The sequence below is a fragment of the Calliopsis andreniformis genome, chromosome 5, assembly GCF_051401765.1.
Source record: "Calliopsis andreniformis isolate RMS-2024a chromosome 5, iyCalAndr_principal, whole genome shotgun sequence".
Classification (NCBI taxonomy): domain Eukaryota; kingdom Metazoa; phylum Arthropoda; class Insecta; order Hymenoptera; family Andrenidae; genus Calliopsis; species Calliopsis andreniformis.
The window spans coordinates 18973105-18994055 of record NC_135066.1 but is presented as its reverse complement, the minus strand read 5'-3'; the positions used below and the strand labels follow the sequence as shown (position 1 = coordinate 18994055).

Here is a 20951-nt window from a genome sequence, read left to right as displayed (position 1 = left end):
GTTGGGACTAAAACATTGGTAATGTTTTGGTAGAAGATTAAATTCTTGCGCTTCAAGTTTTCCACTGATTTCAATGTATTTGTTTGCCCTCATATCTTAAATTGATTTTTCAAATGATTGATGCTTTGTGGGAGATTGGATTTTATAGGGTAGATTTTTCAAAAAAACGCATATACTTGACGTGCTTTTATTTACTTTTTTAAAGTTTTTTGGGGGGATTTAGGTGTTTTGTGCAATTAAATTGTTTTTATTTGTAATATAACATGAATAAAACCTTATTATTTTGATAGCATGAATACTTAACATTACGTTTTGTACTTTATAGTATATATATTATACATATATGAATGAAACGTTTTTAAAAAAATACACAAAATTGTTTTAAATAAATCGATCAGTTCACTTTAACCTTTCTTATATTTTATTATTCATTACAATCCTAATGCATCCAATAGGTATTATGGTTATTTAATTGACGATAATGGGAACGAAATGTATTACATACTTCATCGTACCGTGTCTCGTGCTGTCGCATGTGCTAAGGTCAAGCGATGTACACCGACGTGTCTCGCGGCGAGACTCTCCCCCCACCCGAGATCCTTACCAACGACTCCGCTTTGTTCCCTCTGTATTACACCCTACTACGTCACAGTACAGTCACGTCATGAAAAGTCCAAGCTACGCGTAGAGATCACCCGGTACGCCTGCACGCAGGAGGAACGGTAGGACTATATGACTTTTTCAGTCAGGATGCATCACTCCTGTGTGACCTTATGTAGCTTACGGTTCATCGAAGAAGCCCTCTGTTCTATTACATTTTGCGATATATATTTGTTGTAAATATATTAGTTCATGTTGGAAAAGCCCTCTGATTAGAATATTTTCTAACAATTACACTATTTTATTTAAATCATTAATTTAAATAATAAATTTAAAACAATTTAAATAAATCATTTAAATAAAATAGTAAAATTGTAATTCAGAAGAAACGAAGTATAAGAAATCTATTGTATTTTATTAACATTTTATAAATTTCCTATTCCTATTTATAATTCTTGGTCTACTATTCACATTCATAGATTGGTCTGACAAATGTCAATTGTTAGGGAAAAAATACTAACATCAAATAAAATTACTAATAAAATGAACTGAACATTGAGTATTTTGAGAAGAATTAACAGCACCTATTTTTCATACTGATGTCACAATCGACGATATTATCATATTTGGATATTATTCTTTTATGTTCTCTAAGCTGGAGCACCCTTTGTTTACTAAGTCATAGAAACAGCTGCAGCACCGTGGGGGAAATCTCCCAGAGTTCTCTCCAGCATAGGTTTTTGACTCATAGAATCCCCATCATAGACGTACCCCACCAGCTTTTAACTCTGATTTTTGAGTATATAGATAAGGAGTTACATTTATAGACCCTTCAGCTTTTTTGAATTCAAATCTTAACGAAATCGAGTCTATGTCTCAGACAAGCAACTTCTAACCGTATAGTACGTTATACTACATATACTATTAGGCATGATTAACTATTTAGTTAACTTCCGCATTTCTCAGTGCGTCAGAACCGAGAAGAATTAATTTTAAAGTTCAGAAATAGATTATAGAATTTCGTGACAAATTACACTAACATTTGTAAAGTCTTTATATTTTCTTAATTTAGAATATATCTATAATTGGAATTATGGTACCTTCAAAAGAAGCCTCTTTTAATTTTCCTTTATAGTACATCAGCTCCAATAAGTATCAGGGAAAACCAACCACGAATTAGATATACTTTACTGCTCGGGGTATATTGAACTTTTTTGTTTAAGTTACGACCCCTACTAATAATTCTCAGCGCCCCGGTGCAATTTCGTCACGGGTTAATATAATTTCCAAATAATTCGGTAACCTTGTGCTTTAGGCACAAGCATGTCCTAACTAATACTCTAAAAAGAACACTGAATTCTCGGCCATGCGTCGTTTTACCCCTGAACTTGTAACAATGCTATTTCAGATAACTCTAAATTAAACATACTGAAGATAAATTCACATCATTTTACAAAATTGTTACTAGTGCGTGGTTGAGAATCAAATTAAGATCTATTCGCACTCGAGGTCCCGATTCTACACATGTATTTAATATTCATGGATACACGTGTACATGTGAAATTAAATATCTGTGTTTGGATCTGTGTAGGTCAGTACTGTCCAAGTGTAGTGTTACGTACCGAACATAAAAAAAGAAATTAAATTTCTTTTTATATATACAACCCGGTTGAATTGCGTCTCGATAATGCAATGCGTTTTGGGAACTTCCCTAATCGAGCGTAATCCTAGCCTTTCAGTTTATGAAATTAAATATCTCTTTCGACGATGCGATCGACTTGTTAATATAACGCATTCCTTCCTTGAAATCAACGTGGTCCTATTGCGCAGCGTACAGTTTCACCAACGCGTTATCTCACAAATGCGTAGTATGAAATTAAAGATCATATTGTATACGCGGTGACCCGTTCTGAATATAATTTTTCATTTGTTAAATATGTATAAATGGAATTCGGAATTTTGACACTTTTAGTTAAGTTCATATTTTTATAATTTTTGGTTATTGATAATTTGGCAACGCACAAGCGTTGTCGGAAATCTTGCCAAATTAATATTTAAATTCAAAATTTAAGAACACCCATTAGAACACTAACGGTCAGCTTCCTGGAATCTCTGCGGACGATGTTTAAAGTTCTTTCGGCTAATTAGTTATTGTAAAACGATACACCAGATGTATACGATAGGTTGCCATGGGTTGAGTGGTGCGTCGCGTGAGAAAATTATGATATGGAATGTTCACACATATACATTAGTCAGACTTCTTTAACCATAGAGCTTGACCAATCATGGACTCGGTAGTGCCAAAATCACGCTCTCATTAGCTAATGAAGCAGCGGCATAACCCTTCCATAATCGGAATGATTGATCCTGGATCTTTCCGAAGGCGTGATGCCGCGACACTTGTCGACGTACAATCGCGAGGTGCGTGTCGTAAGTCCGCGATCTTCTAAAGACAAAGTTTTCTTCTATTTCTTAAGCCTCTCTAAGTACGAAGAAAAAGACTTAGGAAGTTCGTGTGAATTCATATTTTTTTTCTTTCTTTCTTTTGTTATAATTTTCTTATCATATAAGAATATTATTTTCAAATTATTCGATGTGAAATAGTTAACCAATTAAGCAATTAAATCCATAGTGTGTGTACGTGTGAGTACGTGTCTAATTCTTTCTTCCGTATATGTAGGGTTACCGGCAATAACAAATTTAAAAGTGAGACGTTAAGATTATCTTAAGGAGATTTTAAAAGGAAAAAGAAATTCTATTGGTAAGTCTTTGAAATTAATATTGTTTCCTTCTTTCGTTCTAAAAATTTAAAGATCGATCATTTTGTAACAAGTGGCAATAATTTCAGATAGTCTAAAGACTGTGGCAATCTCCCTAGTCTGAATTAATTCACAATGAAAGAGAGAATGAATGTCTGCTTGCACGTACCAATATAGATAGTTCTGTACTTATATTTTCATTTATATATACATTTTATTTATATATATTGTACTATCAATCTACACATTTTTAATATACTCATTTTTATATATTTTCTTATTGGAGCATTATGTTATTCGACCTTTAACTAGATATATCAATAAATTCAAGTTACATATTTTATATTCTTTGGTCTTAATCTTTTTCAGCCTTTATCCTATACAGATTTGGAATACGTTTGATCAAGGACCAGTATGGGACTGTAGCACCACCGATTCCTTTAGTTACTCGAAATAACTTTTCAATTTTATTTACTTCTAAATTTAAATCCTTCTCATGTTCTTTTCGAAATCAAAAATATTATAAATGCTAACGTTCGGGCGTATCACCCCGCTCAGCGCGTAATAGAAGTCTCGCGAACCCTATGGGCTCTCCTACTCTTATTTCCATCGTCAAGGAAACCATGTAACGCTATGAAGGCTAGCATGATAAGTTAATGGTCCTGTTTATCAAAAAGCTCAAACACTACGAGCAAAGTATGTGTTGTGGAGCAACAGAACGATTGAAAGAGGAATCAGACGAGTAAGGGATCTCTACGCTGGATACCGCTGATGTAGATTAACCCTCGCTGATCAAAGCAGAGTAAGCTTATTGCTTTTAATATATACGTACTACATTTGCTTCTCTACGTGACCTTTTTCTCTATTCCCTCCATTTTCTTCTTTCAGATTATACAGGGTGTACCGAATATAGCCTTCAATATTTTAAAGGGCGATAAGAGATCCAAACTCGAGCACAAAATGTCCTATGAAATAATGTCCGATCTGCCTTTAATTTGAATTCTGTAATTTTGCGATTTCTTACAACAAGCTAAGTCGTAGTACATGTTGCTGAATCTCTTACAGTTTAATTTTTATAAAGCTTCAAAAATTGGAGATGTTTGTAGATAATAGATCGCAGATTTTTAAAGCTTTACAAAAATTAAACCGTAAGAGATTCAGCAAAATATATTAAGACCTGTTGCTCTATTTGGGTCCCTTACTACATCTGTAAAATTACAGAATTCTCTGATTATTAGTTTAGCATATATAGGTATGTTAACTGTAAGGCATTATTATTGTAAAACGGAGGCAGATCGGACACTATGTCATTGGACACTTTGTGTCCCAATTTAAATCTCCTACTACTCTTTAAAATATTGAAGGCTATATTTGTTACACCCTATATAGACTGGTAGCAATGATTTAAAATAACAGGCAAAAACTATTTGAGGGTATAATGTGTATTAACGGATAGTATTTACTCAACAAATAAGCTGAATCCCAACAAGCAGAGCTACTGGCTCGAGAATTTATATTTCAAAAACTAAGATTATTTAAGAGAAGCATAGTATAACCTCAAAACTTTACCTAACATACGACTTGTAGATGATATCTTATAGAGCTTATCGTGACCGAAATAGAACTGCTACTGGGTTGAATAAACTTTTTAGAATTTTCAATAAATATTTCTTTGAAATTCCACTTCAATAAAAAAGACGGAATGACGTATATACAATAAATTAATTTTGTTAGTAATAAGCTAACGAATCTTATAGCAACATTTTAACCCCTTTTAACGTTTTTTTAACGTTAACCCCATAACTTCTATTAATATTCAGGTATTACTATCCGACTTCTTAACATAAAGCCCTGGTGGCTTGCTATCGTTACTTCTCTGTCTCGAGAATTGTATTTCTTCCAGTTTTGTGTTGGCTCATATAATACTGAATCGTAATTAGAATTTCTGAGATCAGTAAAAGAATACGACAAAGGTAATCGGTTTGGCAAGATAAAGGAATTTACTTTATCGAATTAGTGAGGGAGACGCACTTGCCCTCAAGGATAAAAGAAGAGTTCTGATCACTACAAAATTTCACAACGTTGTTTGAAATACACATCTAGAATTGGGTCTTTAAGTTTCTATACACAGTGTCTATACACAGTAAGTTACTAAATTATTCGCCACTCGACTAAATTACTAGAGGTGTCTGTTTGAGTTTTAAGATTAGATGTTGTAGGAACTTAAATTCGTCTTTCCATAAGTAAAGATCAGTTAAAGTGAAACAGTAGTTTTAAGAAAACTTGAATGTATCATTGAATTTGTTTCGAGATAACAATGTATACAGTTATACTGTTAAAAAAAACACTGCCCTCGTAACCTTTACTAGTGACGATATTTTCAAAACAAGTAAAAATATTTTTTAACTCTAGAAATAATCTAAACATATTCATGTGGTATCATGATACATTTTCAGTTGTAATTGCTAGAATCTCTACGGAAAACAGATGTTAATTTTTTTTTACTCTAATCAGAATAGTACTTACTTTTTCATACATATCCCCGGTCTCTATGTAACCAGCATAATTAGAACTAAGCCATCTTGATGCTAATACGGTGGCGAAATTCACCGCTTCTCTGACATTAGTCTGGCGAAGTCCCATTATGATAAACGACTGTAAGGGTGGCCACGCATTCGGGTAATCCCATTGTTCTCCTGTGTAACTTAAAGACGTCGGAGTACCACCTGTGAAAAAAAAAAAAATGAGATTGAAAAATGTCGATGAAGCAGTATAACGCTGTCGTATCTTTTATCCATAGCCGAACCTTCTGTGATCATGAGTATGATTCCTGAAAAGTAATAACTTATATAGTGTCCCTGTATGCATAAATGAGTGAGATGCCAACTATGAGTGTGAGTGAGATCGAGTCAAACTCGCAGTAAGTAGTAAAACAAGTATGGTTAAATATTCAGACAACCTTTTGATGATTTTGTTTATGTTAAATATGGGACGCTTGAAATGCGTTGATTGAGATAACGAAGATTAAAATGGGCAAAAATCGATAGCGCAGAAAATGGCATTCCTGTATACAGAATGTAAACAATATAGGTACGTGGCAACATTTCAAAGCGTGTTAGGGTAGCTTAAATGAAACACTAAATGTCCTATGACATAATGTCCAATCTACCTCCATTTTGCAATAATAATGCATTGAAGTTAACATATCTATATACTAAAAATTACAGAATCCTCTGATTGTTAGTTTAGTATATAGATATGTTTAAGACATTATTATTGCAAAATAAAGACTGATCAGATAATATGCCATAGAACATTTTGTGCTCCAATTTGAATCTCCTACCACCCCTTAAAATTATCACGTATATATTTGTATTTCTATCTTTTTCTACCATTCATTATATTATTAATCATTAACTTCTATATAAGCTAATTATAAATAGCATTATTATTTTGCATTTTTAACTGTATTGTGTATCATATATTCTAATTACGTTCTTTTCTTATAAAATATTATGTATTTTTTGTGAATTCAAAACACAGTGTGCGCGAATAGAATAGAACCATCATTACAAATAGCTAACTGCTCATGCGCGAACTGCTGAGCACTAGGTATAAAAGGAGCTGCACGAGCAGCAAACGGCACATTTTATCCCGGTTCACTCTCTGTCGAACTGTCGGACCTTGCGGATCGTTCGAATCCGGAACCTGGTCATAAAAGTGAGTACCTGCCTCGCGCGTACGCCGAAGATATTGGTGTTTCATGTGCTCTTGCTTGCGTATCCGCTGTGCTTTCTTAACGCTATAATATTTCTGACACTGAACTAGCTACTCCATATCAATCTAGCTCCATTGTCAAGAAGGGTAAGGCTGAAATTCGGACACACAGCTCCGGAAGCAGTGCCGTCATGAATATCGAACCATAATATACTTCGGTTACTCCGAAAATCTTCACAAAAAATAGATTTAACTTCTTAAACTCTGATTTCTTCAAGAACATGGTAAGTGATGTAAACGCTAGTAATTACGAACAACCAGTCCGAACCAAACCCATCACCCCTTCTGCAGTAGGTCCCCAAAGGCCTGCTCTGCAGGATTGACTTTCCCCCTTTTTCATTGACACGGGAGCTCACAGTGTAATTTCCATTCCTAGACAATTAAAAAATACCATTGGCGATAAATTCAACCTAAAATTTCTTGGCGATCAGGTTAGAGTAAATTTTCAAGATATCCAGGATTACGCAGAATTTAAGAAAATCCTTATTGTAAAAGGACCCCAGTTCCACACTTCTTAAAATCAGAGAAACCACTCATAGTCATTCTAAAAGGCCTTCCCTCCATAGCACAAAGTGAAGTATTAGACAAGTTAAAATCAGTAGGATTAAATCCCCTTAACTGCGTTCCGGTGCAAAGTAAATTTCTAATTTTTCCATTTAGAAAATCTCCTTTCCGGCTACCACAACTTTTTCACAAGTCACCAATATACGAAGAACTTCACAAATCACCACCTCTTCTATCTGCGGGTTTACTGCAAGAAATTCAGTAACATCGGGAGATACACTCAGTGATTCCGATGTCAATCGTTTAGTCATGCCTCTGATAATTGCAACAGAACCGAAAAATATGTTAAATATGGAGAAGCCCCCCTTACACGCTCCTGTCTGAAACTACCACTCAAATGTGCAAACTGTGGGGGGAATCACATTGTAAATTATTCTGGTTGTCCTGCACTTATTAAATTTCTTGACAAAAAAATTACTCCTCCATAAAAATCTTGCCTACACTTCACATTTACTACCCAGCATCGGTAAGGTAGAAGTTGTCGCGATCAAACTCAGAAGCCTCAACCTAATTTTCATCTTTGCATACTGTCCTTCCTCTGTCAAACTAACCCCCGACTTTCTGGATGCAATTACCTCCTTTGGTACCCCGTTTGTCCTCGAACTTTAATATGAGACATCCATCATGAATCTCCTCTCGCGATTACAACGGTAGCATCCCAAAAATTATTCCAATAGTGCTCCCTATAATCTACTGTTTCCCCCTACCCAAACGCATTTCACCCCAAACCATAACCCCTATACCAACGCCCTGTTCCTTATTAACTCCCAATTTCGCTTCTCATGTAATGCAATTGATGACCTAAATTCGTACCACAAACCCGTCACGCTATCTCAAATTCTCAACTACAATGCACCTCCTGTGACATATGCGCGTACAATAGATTACCACTTTCTTTAACACAACACCCGACATTGACAACTTGATCCAGCAACTTGGCTCTTTCCTTGCTAAATGTAGAAAGGAAGCTTCGTTACTTGTACTGATCTCTGCACTTGACTTCTCACCCGACTCTTAATTCAAATCCATTGAAGCTCTCCACAACTCAGTTAAGCATTCGTGGTACCGTACGGGCAACCTAATAATTATACCAACAATTATATAAAGCTCTTGCCAAAAAGTTAAACAGAAAGGTTATTGCTTTGAAAGTTACGGAAATACAAAGTCAAGTTAAAAATGCCTTCGTACACAACCACACATTCTGGCCGATATACAAAAAGATTATTGAAACCAAGACGCTCATTCCACAGTTACACGACTCCTCTGGTCAATTACACACTACGGAGATTAGCAAAAGTAATGCCTTGGCTGCTCAATTTCAAGCAACCTACAATCATGCAGCTTCAATATTCTCCAGAATAGACAACACAATCTAAGAACAATTAACATCCTTTAGCAGCAACAATCCCCCTTTACATCACTACCTGAAGACCTCAGCAAATTCCTCACACCTGTCAATGTCAAAAAATTTATCTTCAGCCTTGACTTCAAAAAAGCCGCGGGTCCTGATGTCCTCTCTTCAGAGGTACTTAGACAAGCCTCTGGGAAGGTCTTCACTCAAGTCTACTACATATTCAGAGCTTGTATACAATTGAAATATTTTCCTTCCTACTGGAAAATGTTTAAAATAATTCCTATATCCAAGCCAGATGAAGACAAAACCCAAACTCAGAACGATCTTCCAATTAGTCTGCTTTCTACATCATTACAAAATATTTGAGAAAATAATCGCAAAAGCAATCCTAACACATACCAACAATAATAATATCATTCCACATTTTAAATTTGGATTCAGACCCAACCATTCTACTATTTACCAACTTGTACGAGTAGCACAGCTTCTCACCCACGAATTCAATGTAAAGCGCTTTGCCTCCATGGTTCTCCTTGATCTGGGAAGGCTTTCGACTCTGTCTAGCATGATGAACTTCTAGTCAAGCTCATACATCTGATGCAAAATTATCTTAAGAACAGAGAATTCTTCGTCCAAATTGGTTCTAGCAAATCTACACCATGCTCCATTCACGCTGGAGTTTCTTAAGGATCCATCCTGGGTTCTCTCCTCTTCATTATTTATATTTCTGACATACCCAGTCCACTTGACATCTTACTTACTTTATACGCTGATGACACAGCCATCACAACTGCCTCATGGAACCTCTTTCACATACAGTCAAGACTACAGAAAGCTATACTTACATTACATCAATACTTCACAGATTGGAAACTTTTTATAAACCCTAGTAAAACCCAAGCTATATATTTCTCCCGCCGCATAAAAATACAGGTTCCTTCCCACTTTCTCTACAGGGAGTATCAATCCCATGGACCAATACAGTCATTTATCTCGTAACAGTATTTGACACTAAATTAACTTGGAAACTCGCAATAATCGACAGACACTCCAAAGCTAACAAAGCCATTGGTGGCGCTTTCAAGCTCCTCAAAAGCACTTCTAATCTCAAACAGGAACTACGTATGAAAATGTATTCATATTATATAAGAGCAGCCCTTCTACATGGATCCTAGGTCTGGTGTGCAGCTGCACCCACTCATATTCAATCCCTACAAACACTGCAGAATAAAGCTCTTAAGTTCATTTTCGGCTTACCAAGAGATTTCTCCATAGATAAACTTCACCGTAAGGCTAAGCTCTCCAAACTAATAGATTTTATCTCCAAATATAGCTCACGATATAACACCTCCTCCCATATCAACTCGCTGGTTAGCTCTACCAACTCGCTACTTCCCAAACAAATTCCCTGTAAACTTGAAGTTCGCGACCCACTGTCATGCAGCAGTACACAACACACTGCTGCATCTCATCTGATCTTCTCACACTAATGAACGCATCCCGCATGAGCAGGTGCGTGTGCTACTTCTGAGTCTACTTTTCTACCTCTCTGCTTGCTTGACTTGGCCTCTCATTCTTCTTTTTCTAAGTACAGAGTACCTCCTCAAATCCACCTATCCCTCCGTCAACTTCTAACACTAAATTTATGTTTCAGCTCTTCTGTTTTAGGCTTTTCTATAAATTTTTCCTGAGCAATCACGAACATCCCTCGTACTACAGATAATACTTAAAGCAACTCTTCTGGTGAACAATGAAGGCAGTGTGCAACAGGATTAATCGCCTCTCAGCCGTTATTAGCCGAGGACTCAAACACCACAAACAAAAAAGAAAGAGAAAGCAAACAGCACATTTTGATATGAAAAGGATTTTGATTTTTCGCGACAGTTAATAGTTATCATTATTTTGTTCTATTTAGTATGTATAACTTTCGTTATAACAAGTTATGCAAATTGTAAATTCTTATAATTATTCTATTAGTTTTATTGTCCTTAATTTTAATTTTTATTATTCGTAATGATAATTAGTTAAAATGTTTCTTTTCCCAAAGAGAAGAGTGGGTATACCAACCCGGTATACTGGTACGTGTACCAGGTTAAAACAGAAACAGAAAGAGAGGGGAGGGGGGGAGGAGTGTGTGTGTGTGTGTGTGTGTGTGTGTGTGGGGGGGGGGGGGGGGGGGGGTACAAAAGCCAAAACAGCTGGATCGTCTAGGCTGTTGTGATTTAACAACATCTACCTGAGTACTTAAGACAAGATGGTCGAAGTTTTCGGTCACTGTGGTGTTATTTCTTTCCGCGTACCGGACAGCACCAGACACAAACAGATGTGCGCGAATAGAATCTCGTTAAATTGATTTAATCTATTTGGAAGCACTCGTATCATAACCAAATAGCGTCGATAACGGTTATACGTCAATGTAATGCTGAATATATGTATACTATAACAAACCATGTACTTACAACTTTGAATTTCTTACTGAATGTCACGTGCAGCATTTCGAATTCGAACAGTTTAGTTTGATTAGCGAAGCGATAAGATAAATTTTGTGAGAGTGCGTTCCAACATTATTAAAATACCGAAAGTTTGGAAAAGTAAAGTTTCGTTGATGACAAACTGGATTGAAGGCAATCCCAATTTTATTATTGACAAAAATAATGAAAAATGTATTTATAGTAAAATGTCTAATAGAAGTATAAAGTGCGGTCCTATACCTTAAGGGGGTAGGATCAAATATGTCAAAACAGCGATTTTACCGACAAAATTAGACAAAAATATGAGTTTACGGGAGTCGACTTTTCGTCCTTATATGGGAAAATTTTGAGTTGCAAAACTTCAAAAAAAGTTCAACGCAGCGTGGTCTGATCGTAATTTAATGAAATTCTTCTGATATTTATTAATACGAGTGTTACAAAATAGAGCAAATATTGATAATTCACAGTCGCAGAATTTAAGCATTTTTATGTAATTTAGAAAGTCTTTCGAATAAAATCATAATCAAACCCCCCTTCATTGAACTTTCTTTTTTTGAATGATCCCCTGCCCAGCCCAAAATATTCTCATGTAAGGATGAAAAGTCGATTCCCGTAAATCCATACCTTAGTATTACTTTTTATTGGATTATCGATAAAACAGAATAAAAAACACGTAACAAAGGTTGGGCTTGTGTGAACGAGGAGAGGCTTAATTAGAACGGCTGTCGATGGGGTATTGGAATCTAATATCTAAATTGGCGAAGTGAGTTATTAAAAATTTTACCTTCCAGTACATACACCAGCGCATGAATCGCGTATACATAAGCTTAGCGCTTCGGATCACTATACACAGCTTCGGAAAGTCGGAACAGATTGTGAACCTAAGGTAAACCTTACTCTCTCGCTCTTGAAACTGAAACATTTTCCGCGTCGCGGACAAGCGGCACGAGCCACCCGTGATCTTTTCAAAAGTTCAAATATTTTCACTTTCCACCTTACTTAAATTTGGTAAAGTAAGGTTAAGGTAAAGTAAAGGTTAGGAGGTAAAGGTTATAAGAGTTGATACTGTAAGTCAAAAGTAAAACGTAATGACACTGTTGATGCAATGACAGCAATTACCTGTAACGCAGAGGTATTCAAATCTGATACTTCGTATCTCGATAGTCGAGTTACTAAACTTATGTTTAACTCAAAAGGTAAATTTGATTTGTTGAGCCAAAACACGACATCAAATACTTATGCTGCAGCAAATCAGTGTGATCAATCCCATGGCGAAGGAAAAATTAAAATAGGAGTATGTATTGATCAAAACCGCTCAAAGCTAATAGAGTTAAATGATGTCATTTATGTGCCAGAACTAAGAAACAATTTACTATCAGCCATTACAGACAAAGTTTACATTGTTTTTTGGTAAAAAGGGTGCATCTGTGAAGAGTGCTGGTGATACAACCACACTAACAGCTGTTAAGCATGGACAGTTATATATAAAACAAAGTGATAACCATGCAGCATATGTAAATAGTGAATATGACAACATCTCAAGGTGGCACCAGCGTTATGAACATCTTAACCTGAATGATCTGCAGAAATTGAAATCTAGTGCAATAGTCGAAGGTAAAAACTTACGTTCAACCATGTCCAGTTTAAATTATAAAGTGTACCAAAAAAAAAAAAAATATGTCAGCAACCATACAAATAATTAACCAATGGGTGTAATGAAAAACAAAGCTTAGTACACTCTGATGTATGCGGGCCAATGAGGACAGAATCACTTGGAGATGCAAAGTATTTTGTAAGTTTCATAGATGATCGCACAAGATATACTAAAATAATGTTACGTCATAAATCAGAAGTATTTTCGAAATTATAAACGTCGAGTTGATAAAGCGACGGATTGAGTAATTAAACGTTTGCGCACAGACAATGCCAAAGAATATTTATCAAAGGGGTTTTCGAAGTTTTTGGAAGAAGAAGGAATAAATAGAGAATTAAGCGTAGAATACACTCTGCAGTAAAACGGAATTGCCGAGCGTGCAAACCGTACGCTTATAGAAATGGTAAGGTGCATTATGGCACAGGCGAATCTCTGATAAACATTGTGGGGCGAAGTAATAAACACTGTAACATATATACAGAATAGATGTCCAACAAAAATTTTAAACGACAAAACGCCTTTGGAAGCATAGTCGAATAAAAATCCTTAAATCGGATATTTAAGAATTATAGGAAGCAGAGCCATTGTATTGAAGAAGAGTGATAAACGTGGAAAGTTTGAGCCAAAAAGTGATGAATACATATTAGTTGGTTATGATAACACATTTAAAGCATATCAACTATGGAAACAAAATACAAAAACTGTAATTAAGGTAAATAATGTGCAGTTCACTGAGACAACGGAACCAACTAAGAAAACGTTGCATAATATACATGTTAGGCTCGGCTGAGTTTTTACGATACTTATGAAGAACGTCCAGAATGAATTATTAGTCAACAAAATGAAGAACAACCTGACGAAATTATCGATAAAGAAAGTGAATACGAAAGATCAGAATCTGAAACTCCACGACGTAGATCAGGAAGATAAAAAATTCTAAGAACTGGCCAAGTTGGAAGACCAAGAAAATTGTATCATACGACGCAAATAACAGGAGATTCAACTAGCGAGGAAGAAGCATTAAACTGAGACGATTCAGAGTTGTGACTGAATGCAATGAATACTGAACTGGAAACTCTATATAAAAATAAAATATGGATACTGGTTCCAAGGTCGATGGATAGACGAATCAGTGGCTATTTAAAATAAAATATAATAAAAACGGTTCATTAAATAAGTACAAGTCTAGGTTGGCGGCACGTGGTCATACTCAGCGAAAAGGTGTAAATTATGAAGAAGGTTTTGCTCCTATGGCGTGATACGAAATTGTTAGAATTCTTCTGGCAGCAGCTGTGAATAATCAAATGTATATTCATCAAATGGATGTAATATCTGTTTATGTGCAAGGCGATTTATCGGATGAAATATACATGGAACAGCCCGAGTAAATGCACTGACATTGCAGCATCTGTGTCAGAAAACTTTTGTCTAGAATTTAGGCCTGACATGTCTATCGCAGACCCTTCATATCGGTTTCAAGAGGCAACGTTTAATACGTGACACTCTAGATACGGTCGTGAGAGTCGAGACCACCTCCGGTGCTTTCTAGTCCCGGTAGATTTTCTACTACTGAAAATCAGTAAACTTTTAAGCGCAATATCTTAAAAGCTATTTGAAAAAAGGTATATACATTAATGGTTACAAAATTCGTTTTGAAACATAATATCAACTGATCAGATAAAAAATATAATCGCATTTAAATAATTGAACTTGACCTTCATATCTCTATAAACAATAATATCAAGAAAAAATTGTTGCAGCCAATAAATCTGTCCCCTTTTACCATTCAATTTCATATAAAGATTTCTTTCATATCTTAAATAGATTAGAAAATAATCGACTGTTTACGATTTCGGCGGACTCACTGTATATAATATACACCATTTTGGATATATTAATTAATTTTTACCGACAAACGCCACCACGTTACGCTATTACATTTACAAACAGCGATTATAATTTACTGTAATTCGAGTTATAATACATCAGTAAAATAATTGTCGATACTTAATATTGAGTATTTGCATATTATTTGTGCATATTATTTGTGCATATTATTTGTGCATATTTTTAATGCATATATGCAATTTTTTCATGTATAAATGTCATATGCTTTTTGTATATTTATCGTGCGAAAAATTCCAGTCTATATATACCTTACTTGGTTAAATAATTCCAAACGTTCCTTTTTTATAGAACTGCATAATTGAATAAAATAAGGTAACAGTCGGTTAGACAAAACAGAGTAACTCATTTTGTCCAATCAGTTCCAATATTGTGTTATATTATGAAAGCATTATTTAATCATATCATTTTCTTTCGTATTTTGCGTTCAAATTACCTTAAATCTCCGAATTTCATAAATAATCACATTGTAACTGTTAAGAACTCTCGATGCGCTAGAGATGTTCCTAATTTGTTTAATACTCAATAACAGCTGAAAGAAGGAACAGATATAAAGGAATTGACATTTGAAGACGTCAAGACAATTGAAGTTGTTTTTTATACATTAATAAATTGTACTTTATACAACTTACATAGAATGCCTTAGTATTCAAACTTTGTCAGTATGTTCTACGAGATTAAATTAAAATGAAATATTATATAGGGTGTTCCAAAACTGGTGGTGCAAGCAAGAAAGAGGTGACTCTGCATGACATAATAAAACGAAAGTGTAGAAGAAAACTTTTTGATATTATGCTTTACTTTAAAGAAAATTGATTTAGAATTTTAACTGAGTACAAGTGTGCCGAAGTACAGTTTCAGACATTTGAGGGGTAAACAGGGAAAGGGAAATGCTTCTAGCTGATCGTAAAGACAGGCAGTGGTTACATTGAGAGTGTTCCCTGTGGGAACTTGCAACGATGGGTTATTTCCCTGACGAGGGTACGTGAGCGACCCGGAAGAAGGGGCCATTAGCTAGGGTCAGGTCAGAAACTTGAGCCACCTTTGTAGTGTCTATTCGGATAGCATCGAGCACGATACGCAATAAAGTAAAGAGTGAAAACGATCATTGGTGTTGTTTGTGGGTTCGCACGCTCCCCTTATCCCCTATATCATTTAGGCACCCAAAACTATACTTCCGTACGTTTGCACCCAATCTTAATTCAAACTTGATTTTCGCGAAAACCTAGCACTATATCAAAAAAATTTATTCTGTATTTCTGACTTATTTTTTCATGTAGGTTTATCCTGTTTTTTCTTCCACTATTAATTTTGGAACATCCTGTATAAATATAGATCATTTGAAACTTTGTTTGGATCGCTTGAGGGGATCTAACGACGGTCCGGATTAGGTGAGAAAGTGGGTCAACCAAAAGAAATCGTACTTCTTTAATTCCTTTTGTCTGTCCTGACAAGGTCAGACGATTATTTAAATTCTGAACCAGGCGACTGCAGGAACAATGAAGTCCTAGGCCTCGTTTTCCTGACGGAGTAGAACGGATATCCTATCGTCTCTGACGTCTGGAATAAAAATCGGTGGAACCGTACCGTCTAAGTAGCTTGCACTAGATTCGTCTGACCTGTCTCCAGGCGATGAGTAGTCGTACCGTTTGGGAGGGGTGCGCGATACCTCGCTGTATAGCGCAAGATAATTCAGCGGACTGTATTGTCAACAGTTCTTCGCCGTGAAGAATCTGTCGGTTGACGAACGTATAGAGAGGAGGTGACCTCTTCTCTGCGCTCTATGCCCTGTTAGGCGGATTGTCTCGAACGAAGCTCAGTAAAAACTGTGCTCCGTGAGCCGAGAGGACCATATCTATTAGTTGGTCTAGCCCCGGTGGCTGATAACGGTGGCCTATCTGGGTTATGCACTACAACACAGCGTCCACCCCACCCGTGTGCATCTATTCATCACACGGTGCTTTTGTGTGAATGCGGGGGTAGAGCGGTACGGCAGAGGAGTAAAACTTGCCTCGCGGTAAGTGTACCTCACGAGTGCGCCGCAAACCGGTGACCATCCAAGGAGTGTTCCCTGAGGCTCCCACGCCGAATAGCAACCGCCAGAAGTCAAAATAACTTATTAATTCCATTTGGTTCTGCGGACTTGCTATGAAAAAACTGCGTTTCTTTATAGTGCGATGTGCTTCGTTTGGGCCATGTACAGTATGTGGTATTCACCCAGAACAATATACGCAGATCACTAGAGACAGAGAAGGCAACATGTGTAAGGGGTTATGAAACCTCGAGTGTTTCGGTAGCCAAAGAGTGCTTCCTGATGTGTGCTCGCTAGCAGATATTCGCAGACTGACTACCAAAAATCGGTAGGTGTCTCCCGTAAGCGCGAAACACTGATTAGCCCCTATGCGTCTTTCCCTCTCTCTCTCTCAGGCTCTGACGTCTCACTTGACGTCGGGCTTGGAAATCGAACAGTTGATACAGGTAATTGCACGAAGCAATTACGATTCTAATCGTCATTGTAATCGTTAAGGAATTACATTTGGCAATTAACGATTACACAGTAATCTATAATTGGATTCGTAACGATATTGTAGTTGTAATCATTTATAGTTGCAATTACTTTATAATTGGGATCATATCGTGATTGCAGTTACTGTAATTGATTACGTAACCAATTACATTTTTAATCGATTACGTCCAACTTTGATGTGACGTGACGTTCGTTTGCCATTCCTATCATCTGGTTATGTCGGCTTTCTGTTTCTAATTGTGTATTTTGGACGAAGGTAATAAAATATGTTATGTTTTTAATCTAATTTATAAGGTGTATTTCATAACAATTTCATTTATTTAGGCATTATTTATTGACTTTCATGTTGTTCCATTAGTTGATATTAAAAGTAGGAACGCAGTCTTGTGTGTTTGAATGTAAATTTTGAGTTTGGTATCTGAAAACACGTACTCAGATAGTACACGTTGTCTTGAAGACGTCTATTTTATATTCATTCTATGTCTGAACGTCCTACGTCATAATTTAGATGTCTTAGAAACATCCCACGAAATAATTTAGATATCTTAAAAACATCCCACGGTATATGTTTTATGGACTTCCGAAATTTACACCCATAAGACACCTTCAAGACATAATACATGGATGGTTTAAACATGTCAATAATTTACGTTCTTAAGCCGTAAATATACATTCTTAAGCATTTAATATGTATATGTACCAGGTGGGTATCTTAACATCTGAAATTTTCGTCCTTAAGATGTTACAAAAAGATTTCAGATGAATGTTTAAAAACCGTCTGAAATTATTGTGTTGTAGACATCTACGAGGCGTATCATACGTCTTTTATTTGTCACAAATCCCAGTCTTCTACTCGACCTCGAATCCAGTAGGTTAAAATGTCTTTAAAATATTTGTATAACGTACTGAAGCCGTTTTAAAGACCTCCTATTTTGTAACATAAGGCGTTCGGAAAGTACGAATAGAACATTTGTAGAACCCCAGACAGCACTATACATCCAAAGGATGTTCATTTAATGTTTGATTCACATCCTACGTCCATTTTGAACATCCTTAGGATGTTCGTGAGACTTAAATTTTGGATGCTCTTGGACATCTGTTTTGTAAGTTAGTTTTGAAGATGGACAATTCCGTGTTATTAATATACGTACAATACTGTGCGTGCGATACATTAACGCAAACGCGAGAATATGTTACTTTAGTATATTATAGATTATAAAATATTGTTTTTACTGATAATATTATATTATTAAAGGGACAAGTAATATACAATAGGCAAAATAAATTCGCATAAGAGTTGCAATAAATTCGTGTTGAGGTTAGCTATTACTCCGAAGGACTTAAGTTCAAATTTCAACTGCGCGCTCCCCTATACTTTAAAATTTAAAATGTGAAGACTTTCATCATGTTTGTATGTTTCCATTTTTCGCAATCTGAGACCACATCCTAATCTCAATTTCTTAATTCAAAGGATTACAGAAGCACTGGGTCGAAAGGAAGGAGGCAGCCTCTGAGTATAAATACAGCGTCGCCAGCGGCAGCGATTCAACGTTTAATGTTCAAGGTTCGAGGTTCTGATGATCAAACAGTCCCACGGATCCTAAACCAAGCCGAGACAACTTTAACCAGCTCCTTGATTAGCCAAGGGCGAGGCAGCTTTAACCAACTCTTTGGCCTATCCTTGATCCGTATCGACCGTAATTTATCACTGCCATCTGCTCAAATCAGAACTCGTAAGTAATCTCAAATCGAAAAGTATTGGGTCGATAAGTAAATAGAGCTAATTACCAACTCGGTTTAGTGAAATACCTATCAGACTATTGTTCCTTTTTTATACTGACTTAAAAGACTGAATTAATTATAAGTTAGAAGTAATCACGCATAGCTTAAGTTTAGATATTAGGTCTATGAAATTCATTTCTTAATCACATGGCATATGAATGCTTCTCCCTGTTCATAGGTAAGCCGCTATATCTGTGAACATTCCATGTACGACAAGCTAGGTTGTTACACTATGTTGGATTGTGAAAATAATATTATTACCATTGACTTAAGAACTCGCTGCTCTCACAACAAAAGGAATTTACAATTTTTAAGGATTATTGGCTTATTTAGATTTGAAATCTGTAAACAGAGTTTCTAATGCTGATTTACTCCAAACTTTTAATGTGGTTGGATAATGTGGGTAGTATAATGAGTGTTTACTGCAAATTTTATTGGCTGGCAAATTGATTGTATAGGTTAGAAGACAAATATCTAAATATTATCAGAATGTTTTAATTTATGCATTATAATTGTAAATTGTATTTAATGTATTATAATTTATAATGAATTATAAATAAATAAACTGTATTGCATATTTTTAGAATTTTATGCGAAGCAAACAAAATCCCTACTAAAATCTCAAATTTTTTGTATAATGTGGCGATTAACAATCGATATTCTACCAGTAGAGGTTTTGGGCACAGAAAATATTCCTTCATTTTGTAGTACATATTTTAATATTCAAAAAATTGAAAAGTAAAAGTAAAATAGATTTACATCTTTATAAATTTTTCCTCTGTAAAAAGTTTTTTAAATATTGCATATTTGTTGAGGATTCAGGGTGATATTTTTTCTTAACAATGAATAAGTAGTGGAATAAGACTAAAGATCTATTCACACATAAGCGTACCGTCCCGCAACAAGATCGAAATGCTCGATCCAGAATCCACGGATCCATTTTGTACGTCTAGAGTGGATACTTACTACCCTAATAGAATGTGTACTTTCAAATAGGAGTGAAGTACTAAGATTGTTTGTAAGCGGGTTTTCATTTTTTGCATGAAAAAGTGATTTTCATGCAATTGGTGAAAAAGAAGGTCGAAAGAATTCTTGATTCTTTAAAATCTATTAATTTGTGGACTTTGTTTGTTTATGATGAATGAACTATAAATGTGCGTCAACAGTCTGATACGCAATATTGTGAAATACTTTCTCAGAATCACGTTGGTGTATTGCTAGACACTGATACAGAATGTTTAATGTCAGAAAACTAAAATTTATTTCTTTAAATTATATTCGCCATTTGCAAGAGTTATGCGATTATATAAAGAAACTGCCTTCGATGTTGCTTATTTGTTATCTACCTGTTACATATGTTATATATTTAATACAGAAATGCTTAAGACAATACCGTCTGACAACATTTTGATTTAATCTGAAGATATGTAGACTGTGTACTTTATTTGAAACGAAAAGTATCGTGACTCCTGGCTAAAACTGACGAGGACACTTCTAGTACAGCTGGGCTTTTTAGGTGTATAGTTATCAAAATTAGAGTAAAAGTAATGATCAGACG

At 35.6% G+C, this 20951-nt stretch overlaps 1 protein-coding gene and 1 long non-coding RNA gene across 3 annotated transcripts in view; one reads left to right on the top strand and one right to left on the bottom strand.

Annotated features, from left to right (window-relative positions):
• Nucleotides 1-20951, bottom strand: part of LOC143178800 (trehalase) — a 204090-nt gene that overhangs the window by 29280 nt on the left and 153859 nt on the right. For both annotated transcript variants that reach the window (XM_076377648.1, XM_076377649.1), the window contains exon 8: nucleotides 5886-6085. In XM_076377648.1, coding sequence (XP_076233763.1) covers nucleotides 5886-6085 — 200 coding nt within the window. The remainder of the gene's footprint in view (nucleotides 1-5885; nucleotides 6086-20951) is intronic.
• On the top strand, nucleotides 7042-19694 carry LOC143178801 (uncharacterized). Its single transcript, XR_013001853.1, has 3 exons — nucleotides 7042-7079; nucleotides 19083-19344; nucleotides 19572-19694. It is a non-coding gene; the product is annotated as an uncharacterized LOC143178801 (long non-coding RNA).